The sequence below is a fragment of the Scophthalmus maximus genome, chromosome 4, assembly GCF_022379125.1.
Source record: "Scophthalmus maximus strain ysfricsl-2021 chromosome 4, ASM2237912v1, whole genome shotgun sequence".
In the NCBI taxonomy this organism is placed as follows: domain Eukaryota; kingdom Metazoa; phylum Chordata; class Actinopteri; order Pleuronectiformes; family Scophthalmidae; genus Scophthalmus; species Scophthalmus maximus.
Window position 1 is genome coordinate 13086687 of NC_061518.1, and position 16159 is coordinate 13102845.

At 42.6% G+C, this 16159-nt stretch overlaps 1 protein-coding gene across 4 annotated transcripts in view; it reads right to left on the minus strand.

Annotated features, from left to right (window-relative positions):
• phlpp2 (PH domain and leucine rich repeat protein phosphatase 2) overlaps window positions 1–15537 on the minus strand; it is a 32164-nt gene extending 16627 nt beyond the window's left edge. The window contains exons 1-5 of one of the 4 annotated variants that reach the window (XM_035628382.2): window positions 15049–15537; window positions 13286–13566; window positions 9932–10065; window positions 2684–2874; window positions 1577–1702 (exon numbers count right to left, since the gene is read on the minus strand). In XM_035628382.2, the coding sequence (XP_035484275.1) occupies window positions 1577–1702; window positions 2684–2874; window positions 9932–10065; window positions 13286–13566; window positions 15049–15243 (927 nt within the window). In that variant the 5' untranslated portion in view covers window positions 15244–15537. Of the gene's footprint in view, window positions 1–1576; window positions 1740–2683; window positions 2875–9931; window positions 10066–13285; window positions 13570–15048 lie in introns of those variants that run through there. The other 3 variants (XM_035628381.2, XM_035628383.2, XM_035628384.2) reach the window with 3 other exon arrangements.
• Between the last annotated feature and the right edge of the window lie 622 nt (window positions 15538–16159).

A 16159-nucleotide genomic window follows, 5' to 3' on the forward strand; every position in this document is an offset into this window, starting at 1 on the left:
ATGTTGACTCAGGGATTCTTACATGGAACTGTTCTGTTCACTGTACAGCTGGGGAACCAGGAACAGTTACAGTTAACACGGCAATAAATAAAGCTGAACCCATCACTCTGGGGGTGAGTATGCAAGTGTACAGTATAAATGCTGTCAGGGTTTTGCATTTTATGGACAATACATTAAAAACAGGGTCAACTGAATGCTTGTGCCATTTGCTCAGGAGTTTCTGCAAAATGACTTAAACAATGAAAATCATTCACTGAATCAATTAACTCCAAGCGCAACTTTAGCTCATGTGTAGTCAGGGCTATACTTTAATGCATTTCAACAAATAACAAATCACATGAAATGTTGACGTCATCTAATTTCTTGTATAAAGTATTTCCATGAAATTTATAGCCAGTGTCAACTAAAGAGGATAAATATTGCACAATTAAAAATGTAATTGATTTAGCACAAAAGCTACTCGCACTGCACAATTACATAAGATCATAAATGATATTTTTAAAGAGCTCTTCCCTAGTTTTTGAGAGAAACCTTATATTTTGCAGTCACGACTTTTTCATAAGCAATATATTAAAATGTCCTCTTCCTCTCATTTGTAATAAACCATACTAATTGCTAATTACCGTTAAAAGTTATGCAGTATAATTAAAACATAATTAATCTACAGGAATGTATTGCGCACATTCTGACAAATTCAGATATGCTGCTCTATAATGTATCTCTACACTCCAGTATTCAGTCTCATCCCTCATGCTCATTTTGAAGGCACACATGCACTTGCTGATTCTCTCTCTCGCTCTCACACGCACACAAACACATTATGCAATGTAGCATAAACAGTGGCCCAAATCCACCAAAAACCTTCATCAGTCATCATCCCCAGTCTCCATAGAAACCTCGCGGCTCAGTCTCAGCCTTAACAGAGAGTGCTTACAGGCAACTCTAACCCAGTAATCCATACCACCATGGAAGAGAGAAAGATCCTGGACTTAGCATGAATCTGCAACTAATTGGATTTTCTTTTTTTTATGTTGCCCGTCTCCTTCCATGGATAACTGTGTGCTGGCTCTGCCTCGGTGGAGCCTCTCATACAGGCTGTTGCACAATAGCCAATAATTAGGATATTAGAGACAAAGCGAGCTAAGCAGAACCGAAATGATGATATATTTTTTTGAAGAGCAGTTGTGAAGACCTCTGATAAATTCACAAAATATAACAAAAATACATGTACAGAGATGTGTTTGGGTCTTTCAGAATCCTCTAATCTGGAGCTCTACTGCTGAGGACCTTTGTTAAAAAAAACACAACAAAAAGGTGTCCTCTAAGAGGAGTATAAAAGATCTACTATGTGAATACAGGTTCATCCAGTGCCAGACACTGCTGGGGGTTGACTCACTGGAGCAAATCAGATGGACTCAGACAGGCGGTTTCTGATTGGATGACTCAAAAGGCACAAGGCAACCGTAGTCCCCAACATCTAATCTCAGATTTAGTACAAGCCCAGGGGGACTAACTGGAAACAAAAAAAATGTTGGTGGGAGAAAACACAGTAACAAATGCTTTGTCTCTTGCTTACTTTTGATGCCTGTCGATGCCATCGTTGGTAGTCTGCCAGTGTGTCAAAGTTGACAAAGTATGTCTGGGCCTGTGATCCGGCTGAGCTAAACATCAGACAGTGTTGCCTCCGCTTCACCTCCTCCACCTCAAGACAAAGAACACAGATACGATGAGGAGGGACACTGGGAGGGACGACACAAACCGAGGATGACGATTAGCATTCATCGTTATTGCAGTGATGGTGAAAGTATAGCAAAAATTTTCAAAAATGGAAATATTTTCAGTTCTTCCACCACAGATATATGTATGAGTTTTGTTTCACAATTCATTCTGTAATAATGATGTGTTGTAATTTACATTAATTCCAACTTTCAATGTACCTGTCTCATCTCCCTCTACTTCAGTAATTGAGTTCCTATATTAAGAGAACTAAGAGTCCAAAACTGTTCACTGAAGCCATGTGATAAAATAGTCGGACAAAACAGCAAAATCTTCGACCATGTTTTTTTTCTAGATTCCAGAAAATAAAGTTGTTCTCGTTCATCAAACCCAAGTCGACAGTCTAGATATGAGGAGTAGGATGTAGAGGTCAGTTAGCTTCCCTCCCCCTTCATACCAAAGACATATCATATCACCCAGAATTTTTTTCTTCCATTTTCAAATTTGTAGTTTTTAGCTCACGTAAGGAAACGCTACATCTGGAGCTACAAAACACTTTATACAACTATTTCACATGTGCAGTATCGTCCACCAAGTATTTTTTGTGACCCAATGTTTTCAACAATGTGATTACAGGTTGTCAGTTCAACAACGCACTCATTTTATTAGTTACCCATTCATGGTTCAAGACAATCTGTAAAAATCAGCGGCTGTGTTCTCTCAAGTTGGAAAGACAACCTGTATAAACTGTCGCCTCATTAGCCTCAATGATTGGGACGTGTTATTTTAGATGACACCATTCTGCACATGAAGTAGTGCATCATCGTTTTAACTGTATCCAGCTGGTCAACACAGCTGTGTTGTTGTAGAGTATCTACACTCAGCCTGATACACGGGCTCTACCCTGGGGAGAGTGAAAGGTTAACACCTTGTACGTTGGTCTGGTGGCCAAACACTGAACCCTCACCTTTCCCCCCACCAGGGGTAAGATGTGCAGCTTCCCAGTCAGGCTGTCTTTCACCGAGGCCACTATGAGACAGGTGCCACAGAGAATGACCTTCCGCTCTGCCCACTTGTGCAGTTGTGTCTTGCCCTTCCTGACACTGAATACGCCTTTCAGCAGAGTGCGCTCTTGCTGGTCTGCATTCACTGGATGCTCTGGAAGACAAAGCCCACACACAAAGGTTAGTGTAGATCTATAGACATCGATCTAATGCAGAAGAGCCCCCCACCCTTCCTGGGGTACACAAATCTAGCAAATTAATAGCAAATGTTCTGCAGTTAAACAAAAGACGAAGGGCCCAAGACGGTGAAGTCATGTACATACTCACAGGTCGGTATGATATCACCCGTAGAGTAGTTGACTCATTAGCAAAATTAATCCAGGATCCTCACTGCCCCATTAACTCACAGACCGTACATGTGGATGGATCTCGCTGCACAATAATTGGTTTGACCTTAGAGTAATATGTTTTTTCCATTAAACTCCATTGTTAAAAATCTATTGAATTAAAGCAGCTCTCTGCTGCTTCTCAACACATTTAGGTTGTTGTGTGTCATACAGCTCCCAGCTCAGGTCCGAGTCAGGTTGGATTATTCAAATTTCACCTACTGAGATTTTTTTTCAAACCTCCGCAATTAATGTCGTACATTTCAAGAAGGCGCACAAAGACAGAAAGAGACAGATAGTTCAGGCAATGTGTTGTGTTAGCTCCGGAAGCTAATGCTCAGTAATGGATGGTATAAAGCAAAGTATAATGCTCAGGGTTTGGGGTTGGTTCGATTTAATTTGGCAGTACCAGTTACCAGTAAACTAAATACTCGCCTATTTAGTCTGGCTTTCATGTAATGTTTTATAATTTTAGTGTTTTCTTATTTATATTTACTTTTTGTCATTATTATTTATCGTATTTTTAGAAAGATAGATTCAAGCTTCTTTTCTTCATTTAGATCATAAAGTTTTAGATCATCAGCTCTCAGCATCACAAGATGCCAGTCAGCGCATCAAGGCTAAGGTGAACAGCAGGTCATCTGCCAACAAGGTGTCCTGCAAATGCTGTATGAATACAAGTCTCTTTCTTTTCCTAGCTGTGTTTCTATCCACCCTACTGCTGTCGATACAGTACCTAGAAAAGGACCCTCATATTGACGAATGAGTCATGGTTTAGTCACATTAAACTTCACTCTTTTCAGTAAAATGATGCCAACCTGCACAACTGACCGCCTAAGCCGGCCCATTCTGAAGGACACACCAGGCTTCAAGAACTCTCAGGTGGGATAAGCACAGAGGAGACACTGCCTCAACCATGTGTCCTCTGTTTTCACTTCACAAGGGCAATTTCATCTGAGACGAAATGAAAAACCCCCACATGTTTTTCTTTGCCAGGGAAACTGACAACGAACAAGCCAAGCGCCCTCTCACAACAAACTGCCAAAGCTGGCAGATCAATAGCAGCGCCTGATCCTTGGGTGTCCCCTCGCTCAGAGAGGAAATTAGAGACACAAACCCCCAAAGGATTAATTCTGGGAAGTATAGAGCTTCAATAAAGGGGCAACACCTGGACTGCAAATTCAGATTTTGACTTTTACTTTATTTGGGCAGAGTTTTTATTTGATGCTCCTATTTTATTCAATAAATGTGGAGAAGAACTTTTGTAGAAAAACATTTTTGTGTTCCTCCAAAGCTGTTTCCAGACTTGAACTCAGCAGAGCATGTCTGAAGGCAGCGTTAGAAATTTATCAGACACCAGAACTCAGCGGTTGTATTGTCATCACCCTTTCCTGTTTATCATCGTGAGAAGATGAGGAAACATCATCATCATTAGCACTGATCCATTCAAGGAATCCACACACAAATCATTTCTCCAGAATACAGCTGAGGGTGTGAGTTATAATAAATCAAATATAATATATTCATTAAAACAAATAATTAAGCAGAACACTCAGTCGCCCACTGCAGTGCACATATCAATAAACTCATCATCGCACACCCACTCGCTACGACAAAGGTTGACAGGATTCTTTCACCGGCTTCACAGTACATCACCAGAAACAAGTACACTCAATACCTAGCTTTGTTATGTTGTCAGGGGGCTGTATTCTTAAAAATACCACCCACAGTCTGGTCTACCTTATCAATGTTCTAAACATTATCAAGCAAGAATTATCATAACGACCCCTAAAGTCAGCGAGAAGCGGTTTGGTTGAGGGAATTCAGCGACCTTCCATTTTAACAACGCAACAATATATCTTGTTCATACTTTCATGTTCTCCTCCCATCTGCAGCTTGTGAGGGCTCAATCATCGCCGGTTGCAGCTACAATTGAAAGTTTTCTTTCAACTCAAACACATATTGATGCACTGTAGCAGTGACAGTCGAGCAAAGAGAAGAGAAGGAGAGAAAACAGTTGTCCATGCACTGACGAGCACGAGCGAGAGGACACAGAGTGCAAGATAAAAATCTATCAAAGTTCAAATCGCATAAAAGTATTGTGCTTGGAACTTGATTTATAACTCTTTTTACTCTCTGTTACTCTTACTCTTCATTATGCTCACTACAGGGTCAGCCACACCACAAAATTACAATATATAATAACTATATTAATAACAATGTGGCCCTGCGATACGCTGGTGATCGGTCCAGGGTGTAACCCCCCCCCACGACCCTTAAAGGATAAAGTGGTATAGATACTAAAGGGATGGATGATAACAATGTGAGCATATACAGTGAAGAATGGTGTTTGTTTGCTTTTTACTTTGTGAGTATGTTATTCCAGGTCAAGAACTGTCATTGTGGGTTGAGGAGAACAGGTAATGTATGGTTCAGGCTCTGCATCTCATCCAAAGTATTTTTTTCCCTCTAAAAGTTTAACTTCATATTGCTTTTTTGCAATTCTATATCAGAACAGCCACCTGCCTGAAAAACCAATGGACTGTTTATGAAAACCGGTCCCAGCCATAAAGAGTCAACTTCTAAAACAAACACATCGTAATCCCTCAAGGCCTATAGGGCTGTTAGTTGCTTGGGCAACGGGTTGCACGCCACTGTAAATCAAAGTCCAATATCAGTTGGTAAACTTCCATAATGTCTCTAGTAACCTCAATCCCACCCAAGGGATCAAAAATAGTGTTGACCATTCCCAGTGGGTCCAAATGGGTTTAGAAAAATGTCCATAGATTTTGTGTCCTTGTGTTTTATTGATAGTGATGTTGTCCAAGTCTGAAGGAGCAGGGCCACAGAGAGGCTGTGCTGCCTCCATTGAACTAATAATCAAGCAGCGTGAAAAGTCCTACTTGGAGTAGCTGCCAAACCACAGGGACAGTGTGACAAGTGACAGATTAGCGAGTTGATCGTACCACGTCTTATCTCCCCTCAAGTGTGGCTGCAGCTTTCACTCGCATGCAAACTCGGTGAAATCTCACTTCACATGGCATGACAGATGAGCAACGAGGCTGCAACAGGTCAAACTCTGCTCCCTTATCAATAAAGAATAACAATGGACACAGAAGGGAAAGATGACAACAGAGAAGAGCGGTGACAGAGAGAAGGAATACAGGAACTAAAAGAGATACGAAAGATGTTGATGAGTTATGATGTGACAAGATGATGTCAGAGAGGAAGTGAACCGAGGAACTTGAAGAGGGTGGAGGGCTAGAGAGGAATTCGTAAAAGGAGAGACATTTGTCAAAATAGATCCTAACAGAAGAACAAAGCTGGTGCAGCTTTTTATCTTCCCATCTACAGTGAATTCCCCAGTTTCGGATTAATAAAGTTCATCTATCTACATGTCAATATCTTAAAATAGTGCACTCCAAAAATATTTATGAACAGAAAATCTGCAAAAGAATTGATTAATGACAAAATGATGATGATTTAAGGTGATTGTTAGTTACAGCCCTAAAGTGAATGAAAACAATTGTAGGTATGTATAATTCAGAGCAGCCGTTGACTCACAGCATGACAGCATGCATAATGTATCTCAGGAGATTCACCATCACTTTTCAAAGCACGTCTGTGCGCTCAGTCGTTGTTGAGAAAGTTAGCCCCACTCTGACGTCAAGCAGTGTCTGTTCTTTTGCAAACCTTTAAAGAGTAAATGAACTCTGCTTTATTTAAAACAATTCATCATTGTAGGAAGGAAAATTACATTTGCCCCCAAACTTTGTATTTTATGGCTAAAAGACTGGAGGGCGTTTACTCGCTTTTAACCTGTTTTTCATCATATTTCCGATGATTTCAACTGTTGCAACTGCTGAACACACTATTCCCTATATCCCAGAACTTTTTTCTTGCTCAAGGTTGCATAGAGTAATTTAGCATCTTTTTAAAAAAACAACCACTTCTTAAAACTTTGGTCAAGAAACTCTATTCTGATAGCAAATACAGTGTGTCTGCACTGGGCACAGCACAGATGGAAGACACACAAGTGAATACTGCTTGATGACAATAAAACAGACCATAAAAATGGTGGATGTCTTTGGGCAGCAGTAAGCTACCTGACTTGAAAACTGACCATGAGTCCGGAGACAGCCTGCAGGATTCAAATGGCAAACAGGAAATCCTCAGAGAAACAGAAACTGCAACACGAAAAGCACCATTTTATAAGGAGCTGGCAAGAAACCAGAGAGAATCCGCTCCTCTGCAGAGTTCTCTTGCTTGGGGCCATTCAGCGGGAACCCGGGTCAGAATAGAAATTCATTTTTCTCTTATATTTCGTTCTGACTGCTTCTCCCCTTTTTGTCCCTCTGAACAAATTCTTTCACCCTTTCAACCGTAACATGACTTGTGCTTGGTTATTCACAGTGATATTGGTCTGCCTGTCCCTCCAGGAGATGATTATTATGATTAACCACCGGGCCTCACAGTCTAAAACATAAGTTCACCATCCACGTCATAACAGCCTTGGACATCCAACTCTTCATTTAGGTTTAATTTCCGCTGGTGAATCAGCGCCAGCCAAATCAATAACTTGTTGGGTGTGTTCAGACTGCTTGTGGGAACTTCCTTCCTTCTGCCCTGACACTGACAGTGGGCCTGTGACAAGACCTGTGCACAGCAGCCTCATGTCTCTTAGCTCAGAGACAAAGATGTAAGACTGAGATCACCCAGGCAGAGGTGGAATGGGGCCCAGTGGACCGGTGCCAGTGCTTACAGCAGGCCTAGTCTATGCTGCAGCTGAATGGGCCCACACTGGCCCTCAGGTCTCTACAGTTGTTTTCACTAGAAGCAGGTTTTTTATTAAGTCAGCATTTAGAAATGTTTACTCGCTCATCCATGTTTGTTTCCATCTCCTCTGTGCGCCGCAGCAGGAGGGTGTTTGTACAGGAAGCAGGAGGGTGGAGAAAGTCCAAGATGAGTTTCCTGAACAAATAAGAGGACGGTCAAGTTTAATAAATTACCTGCTGTATTGCACTTTGAAACACTGAGCGAAAAAAGCAAATAAAAAAAGCATGCCCTCTTATATCCATGTAAATCACCAACGTATCACAACAAACAGATGTCTGCTTATAACCCTGTCTCTGCACGACCCAAACTATCTGAACGACTTCCGTAAGATACATTCTGTATTAAATGCATCCAGTGCACCAAATCAGGTGATGCTGTAGCAGATGTAGTCCTTACTGGTGGACTGCACTTTTCCTCACCTGCTTAGTCAGATCATCACCACTGACAGCTCAGAACAAGGCTGTTGTTGTGTGTTTTGACAATACATCAGAGCCCATCAACAGGACCACTGTGGGTGGGAATGAAAGGTTTCCCAGTGCCAGACAAAATATGAGGTTAGAGAGCTCGTCCAAAACACCCGCATGTGGAAGGTAATTCGGAACAACCACAACAACCTGCCAGCTATACTGCCAGGTCATTCTTTTCCCACGTCTATGGTGGTCAAATGGGCAAATCAAGATGTCTTCTTGGCGATAGCTGGATATTGAGTATCGGTCGTGCCCGGTTCATGGCCCTCTTTTCCCACGAGTTAACAAAAAGAGGCAGGAAGTCTCCGAGGAGCCTCGACTCCAGCGGATGTGGCCTGACTAGTGATAGTAGCCAAGATGAGACCAGTTCTTATGTTGGCAGGAGGCAACACAAATGTTTCACTGGACACAGAAGGACTGGGAATAAGACTGAGGCCACAGCAGGCTTGAGATCTGACAGCTAAACAATAATCCTTTTTACTACCAAGTAGATATAAAGACATGAAAAGTTTATCCATTCTAGCTAAAGGCAGAAAAAACAAAACATAAAAGCTGCTTATGAACTCAATGTTCTTCTGATGAGCAATCTCCTTCAAGAAATCACAATTATACCAGACATTTTCAACTGGGCAAATCTGAATGTGACCTTGTCGTTCTACGTGGTCAAAAAGAAATGAAACCTGTTTATTGTCAACCGGAATATTGCAACAACAGCTGTTGAGTTTGGTGTTTAGCATGTCCTTCCATTCAGCGAGGCAGCAGCGCATTTCGTTCTAGGGAGGGTTGTGTACTTTATGTGGGGAGGAATTACATGTGAGCCCTTTAGACGCTGTGGTTTGTTCAGTCTTCCTCTTTCTCTGGCACTGCAGCGTGCGAGCAGCTCTAATCTAAAACATAAGGCGTTCCACTGACTCAGCAGGAACATCGGCAAGTTAATCAAATGGAAACACTTCACAGAACATCCCGTTTTACCCTTAATGGTGATTCCTTTGGTTTATTCCTGCTACTGTAAGAGTGTCGTTAGACCAACGCACAGACTTAAACAAGGAGAGCTAGAGATGTCTTTGTGTTTATGTCAGATATACTGGGACACATGTAGGTCTATCAGGCCCACACTCAGTATCAGTATATATTAAAAATGTGTCCCTGGTTTCTACAGAGTCACATCCATTCAGCTACTGCATTAATGAATCACTTTCATACATCATACGGACACAGGGACATTTAATCACTCCGGTTCTGGGGTCACGGGAGTGTGTTGACAGTGGCAGGTGAAATGCAGCCCACATGGGGACGGAGAAACACCGCAGGTCACTAACTCACCACGAGGCCAGGATGGGGGTGTGTTTGCTTGTATCTCTCAGGCTATAATGAGTATTTGAGACAGCTTCAGGAGGCATCGCTCTCAGAGAGCCTCAAACAAACCATTTTGGAACATTTGACCTGCTGCAGTTTCATTTTAGGCCTTGTGGTCTGTTTTCAGAGGAAGGATCCTGGCCCCTGTGCGTCAGTCCGTACTTACCACTGTAGAAACGGATCAAACAGCTGAGGTCTGAGTTGGCCGCTTCTTGCTGCACCCGCACGTGGTCTGCGTAGCCCATGGATGCCAGGTAGTTGTAGAGAATCTGGAGCGGACGCTCAGAGGGGTCCAGCCTCCTGAGGGGCAAAAGAAGAGGGGAGGTGGTGTGATAATGACCGCCACACAAAATAGCAACACCATTTTTTTAAACAGGGAAAAGCAGTAACATGCAACTAAAGTTGCAGTTTGCAGTTCATCGCCGTTAAAAGTAATAGACAGAGTTTTTGATATGGATTGCAGAGTCCAAGCCAACGTTCACAATGCTTAATCTATTCTAATCAGTCCCCTTGTCCAGCAGGTATTTCATCCAGCCTCTTCTCTCTGCCTTATTAGTAGTGATTTCGGCATGATGGCATCACATCACTTATTTGAGTTGTCAGTGACCAAGCTACAGTTACAGTTGGTCTGGTTTCTCACCATGCAGAGGAACAGCTGATACAAAAAGATGATATGAGATTTATCTGTACGGTGGCTAGTCTCACTTTACATTTCAGAGTGAGGAGCTTATTGATTTGATAGGCCCATAGTATCAAGCCGATAACCCCTATGAGAGGAAACAGTTGAGGTGTCTGGGAGCCACGTTTGGAATTGTTCTGGCATGACATGACATGACATGTCGGAGCAGAGGGATTATACATCATATATATCCTAGGGACAATAAGGGATCCCCATGGAAGAGCATGTTGCTGGGAAAAAGAACAATTGACTCTCTACTCACCCCGTTGGCACAGTGAGCCTGATCTTGATAATTGCCTCAAAAAATGTTTGAATGGAGGGATTGATCTCCTCCATCAACTCCATTGCCTCAGTAAATAATCTTAAAGGAAATTTATTCGACTGAAAATAAAATGTTCCCCGTGCTGGACAGAACAAGAGCCCGATCCATATGCAGTTTGTCCGATAATATATCACCCGCTATGAGCCTTTCACAGACTTATAGTATTGCTTATTATATTTGCTGATATGTGCCGATATGAAAAATGTTATTTTACAGAGTAAACACAATGTTTATTTTTATTCATAGTGGTTTGACTGTAGAATACAAAGTCTAAATTACATTTTTTGTCATAAGGGTTTGATGACGACATCTTGGAAATCGTTATCAATTCTTTAAAAAAAATTACATATATCTGTATCGGAATTTTTTTACTACCTAATACCGATGCCGGTATTGGCATCGTTCCCCCCAAAAAATCCCTGTCGCTCGGGCCCGAGACAGAACCCAGACCAAGTCTTCCTGTAAAGCGGCACATTACTACAAGCTATAAAAAGAAAAAACACTAAAAACAGCTTCCTCCCTTCCATCATGTCCCTTCTTACAAATTCTTCTTCAGTTCTCGTCTCAGTGCTGTCAACAGCTCTGTGTGTTAGATCCCTTTGTATATAGTACATACATCTACTATCAAGCACAGTAATAAAACATACTAAACATAGATCATTTATCAAAAAAGTGTTTTTAAAATATTTACAGAAAGGAGAGAAGATATTAAAGTAGAGGTCACTTTAAGGTCAAACACATGGATTCCTTGCTCATGAATTTTACATCAACACCATTTAATTCAATGCATTTGATGCAATCTTGACTTGTCTTTGCTGTATGTGCTGTCCGTAGGAATGTAGAGATTCCTTTGCATGAACAAAAACCATAAGTTTTCCTAAGTCTCCAATACCCTTTAATATTAGATTTTAAGTCCACCCAGTCATACTCGCTGGCAAGCTGCAATTTAAGTCCTGTACTGCTAGAATATAAACGCGGCCTATCCACTGACTTACCAAAAGCCTTTCATTTGTTGCTATTCTTCATTACTCTGCAATGCCTCCAGCCTTAAACCAGCGTAGCTGACCTATGAACTATAGGTTCATATCCTGTTGATTCATTAGCAGCCAGTAAAATGATTAGCACCTCCACTCATGTTTCCAGCACATCATCTGCAGCATGTCAACTGCACAATGGTCCAGCACTTTAATGCTCCTTACACAACCATTTACAAGTCTCCACAATAAATAAAACTAGTGGCATTTTTGTGAGTACCCCTTATCTTAGGAGATTTTAATATTTTGCTGTGTCGATATCCCACATCATTAAAAAGAAACCCTGAGCAGACAGTAAGACTCTCACAGAATATGCCATAAACCACTGCGATTTGATTTAAGCTATAGTGTTTTTTGTTATTTCAGACCCTCCCCTCTAATATCTGCACACAGGCTTTTTTCACAAAAGCAAAGGAGGAACAGCCCAGATTCCTTGGTCGCGGATCACTGAACCAGCTTTTTATCCTTTCACAGATAATCAAGGGGTCATTTGCTATTTCTGTCTACATATGTCTTCTGGAGCCTGAAAGAGGCTTAGACTTATGTTCCCGGAGGGTGTCCCGGGTGAGACGCTGTGAGAGTATGGGATATTAAGATAACTGCTGCAGGTCCTCTGGGTCGTGTTTGCCCACTTTGCATTACTCAAGCTTGTTCATGGTGACGTTCTGTTTGTGGCTCTCATGGACAGGATATCGTAAATGCTGCGGCCTGGTATCTTTTGTACTGTATATGATATAAATGAGAAAGAGATGTGGATATATATATTTAGAAAAATATCATGCTTCTAATCTAAACTGTTTTTGTTAGATGTAAGTGTTTGTCCGAATTCCTGTTTCACTTGTGTTTATTCTGTGTCTAATGTAAGAGATGTGCTTCCATTTTAATGAATGCAGCTGTCTAAACCTGCTGCCTAACATCTCATGTTTCACTTGCACTATACTGGCATGAACACAACCCAAAGCATCATTTTATGCTTCAAGTGCTGTTTTATTTCTTTCACTTTTTCCCTTTTTCCATTTTGTGAGCCTTCCAGTCGCAGTTCCAGTTGAAGTCTGTAATTTCGAGTTCTGAGGTACAGTATAATGGAACAACAACCCCGACTTCCAAGCTCCGAGTTATAATGGAACGCAGCATCACTAGCCGACATGAAGTTCACGGGTGTAGTAAACATTTCCATGGTAACAGGGAGCTCCACAAAATTAGAGACGCCAATGTTAAACTTCAGGATTGTGGGTAGTGTAGCACTTTTCAATGACATTGTGAATAAAACTTGTGACTTCTATAGGTGCATATACCATAGTTTCACAATCCCGTAGCTCTTGGTGAGTCTACCTTGGATGGTTACAATATTATGGATAATAATGTGATGGAGAGTATGAATGGGATTTTCACCTCCCGTTACCTTACTGTTGAGATCTATTTAGCTCAAATGTAGAAGACATTAAGTATCACATAACTTTATTTATTAACTTAGTTTGTATTTACCTGATTAAGTCTCCATGAAGCTGAACATAGAGTCCCTGTCCATCCCTCTGAGCACACAGCTCCTCCACTGTGGTGCGTGTGGAGCAAAGCACCAACTGCAGGTCAGTCTGTGGGGTGGAGGAGGCCTGTGGGCCTGAAGCTGGGGGCTGAGGGTCCACTGTCCCGCCATACAGACACACACAGCCCCGCTGGGTGTCCCCCTTCAGCCAGTCCCGCTCCCGTGATCCAAATCTGGTCTTTCTTGTCACACAGCCACGACTACCATTCCGCTTCATGTTGCGCTGCTGACACAGAACGAGTTATTTAAGCACACAGGTTGACATGAGTCTAACGGCGGCGGGCCGCCTAAAGAGCTTGAAGGTGGTTCAAGATGTATTGTTGACCCTCTCAGAGGGGCTGTGAATGGAGTCATTTTCCCAAAATGTAAAAATATACTAATACTGCAAACTACAAAGTAACAACTTTTACAGCTACAGCCCAACTATGTGTCATCAACTGAGTGTATGAACTTTGCACTTGGATGATACAGTCAGACTTGAAACGAATGATAATAATTGTTATGATCGGTTTCGTTGCACTTAGGTTGTCGAATATCACAAAACAATCTCAACAAATCTTCGCTACAACTTCCCAGAACCAAAAGTGATGTTTTGAAATTATGAAGAAGTAATTATTTCATGTTGGGAAACACCCTCTCAGCTCTAACAAATATAGTATTATTGCTTCATAAATGATTTAAAGATTTATTGCTTATCTGAATAATTATGAATTGCCTATCGCTCACTGATGTAGTGGGAAGCTGTGTCACTGTGAATGTGAAGCAGGGCCAAGCTGAATAACTGAACAGTCAACCTGCCCTCAATAAGAAAGAAGTAGACGCGTCATTATGTTCCGACCATCTGACTAAAAAAGGAGGTATTTGTTAATGACAGTTTTTCAGGTAGCTACGGAGGTCCCTTGTAGACATATTGATCATGTGGTATGTACAGCAACTTTAACACAAACTGCATTGCGTGCCTCAGCGAATCACGCAGACGTCCACGTATTTTAGCAAAGACATCGAGGCATCTCCTCGCTGGTTCTCAAAACACCGGATTGATTTCAGGCACAAAATAAAAATAAGTAAATACTTACTGCCCCTTGAATGTTCACCGAATTATGGTTTCACAGCAAATGTCTTTATGAGCAGAAATACAGAGTGGCTGAATCAGAACTGAAGAAAGATTCGGCATTTCACTTACTCTATGGCCCAATGCACTTCACATCAACAGTGTGACCTCCTTTACTGTAGGATTTTGATGTGCGCCCTTTCATCACAGACGAAAACTGATGAACGCATACACATGAAATTGAATAGCACAGCTGAGTGTGTGTGTGTGTGTGTGGACTTTAGGGACTTATATGTCATTACACATTGTGTGTCTTGCCCTAAGATGTCGTGGAGAGACTGCTAAGAAGTGGGCCTTCCTGTAAAAGCTCTAGCAGCCTATGAGAGTGCGTGCGTGTGCGCGTGCGTGCGCGCGTGCGCGCGGCTGTTAATTGGCTCTGGTACATTCCTCGCTGCATGGCAGTCCTCAACAGATCAGAGACCGACCAGAGAATATCAATCAGCCGACATCACAGACACTCGTTACACAATACCATACGAGGGGATGCCTTCTAAGCGGCGTGCCCTGTTTGAATCCCCCAGTGCGATGTCAGAAGAAGAAGCCCCACATGCAACACAACACGCAGATACGCGTCGTGACGGACCGGCCACTCGCCTTCAGCACGCGGATCCCCGTCGCAGCGCGAGCCCCCGGACCTGCAGTCTGACTCAGCCCCGCCTGGCGGACCGCCGTGTCCGGCTGCCTGTCGATGCACGCCCCGCTCCCTGCCTTCGTGGTGCCCGCCGGGGTGTCGGTGGCCGCGGCGGCGGCGGCGGCGGCGGCGGCGTTGTCCTCGTCCTCCATCGCCATGTCTCGTCCGCCGTCGTCAGCGGCGACCACAGCCGAGCGGCGCCGTCCGGCTACGTGCCTGGCAGGTTCCCGAGGAAGAGGAGAAGGAGGAGGAGAAGGAGGAGAAGAAGGAGGAGGAGGAGGAGGAGAAGTGAGCGCTCGTCGCGTGTCGGCGCCGCGACGCCATGTCCAGACTGAGTGCGCCTGCTGTCAGAGGGCTCTGCCGCCGGAGACGAGCGGTGCGCGGGACGTGGGCGGGGACTGGCCCGCGGCGAGTCCGCGGTGGTGCCACAGCGTGACCACGACGCGTCTGCCGGCTCCATCCATCCAGTGTGACGACAATTATCATCACATTTGTATTTATATAGCTCCTTCGAGAAGTAGCTTCACACAGGGCTTTCACAGAAACATACAAATCACACACAATTCAAATGAGCATTCCAACAGTTATACGGTTTTCAGGTCACATATCTGTATAATAAATAGATATATATCTATATATATAGATAGATATATAAAGACAATATAAAAAGATGTATCTATATTTGCACAGCTGACACTTTATTATTACAATCATTTTCAGGGTCATTTTCTGACTGACGTGATTCTTTATATGTCAGTTCGACAATATTAATAAGGTGTCAAATGTCACATCATGACACCTCCTCTTTCCTTCATTCCACTTCAATTGATCTGGTCATTTACCTTCAGCTGCAGCTCCATTGTAGACAACTGTAGTCCTGTGAGGTGGAAAAAGTGTGTGCCTGTTATTACAGGTCAAATAAAGGTCATATATATCTATACATACATGAATATATATAATCAACATACGTGTGTGTGTGTGTGTGTGTGTGTGTGTACAACTGCTGGAAAAGATTTTTGTTCACAATCTGGAAACCTGAGATGAGCTAGTTAGCTGTGGAGAACTACACAAATG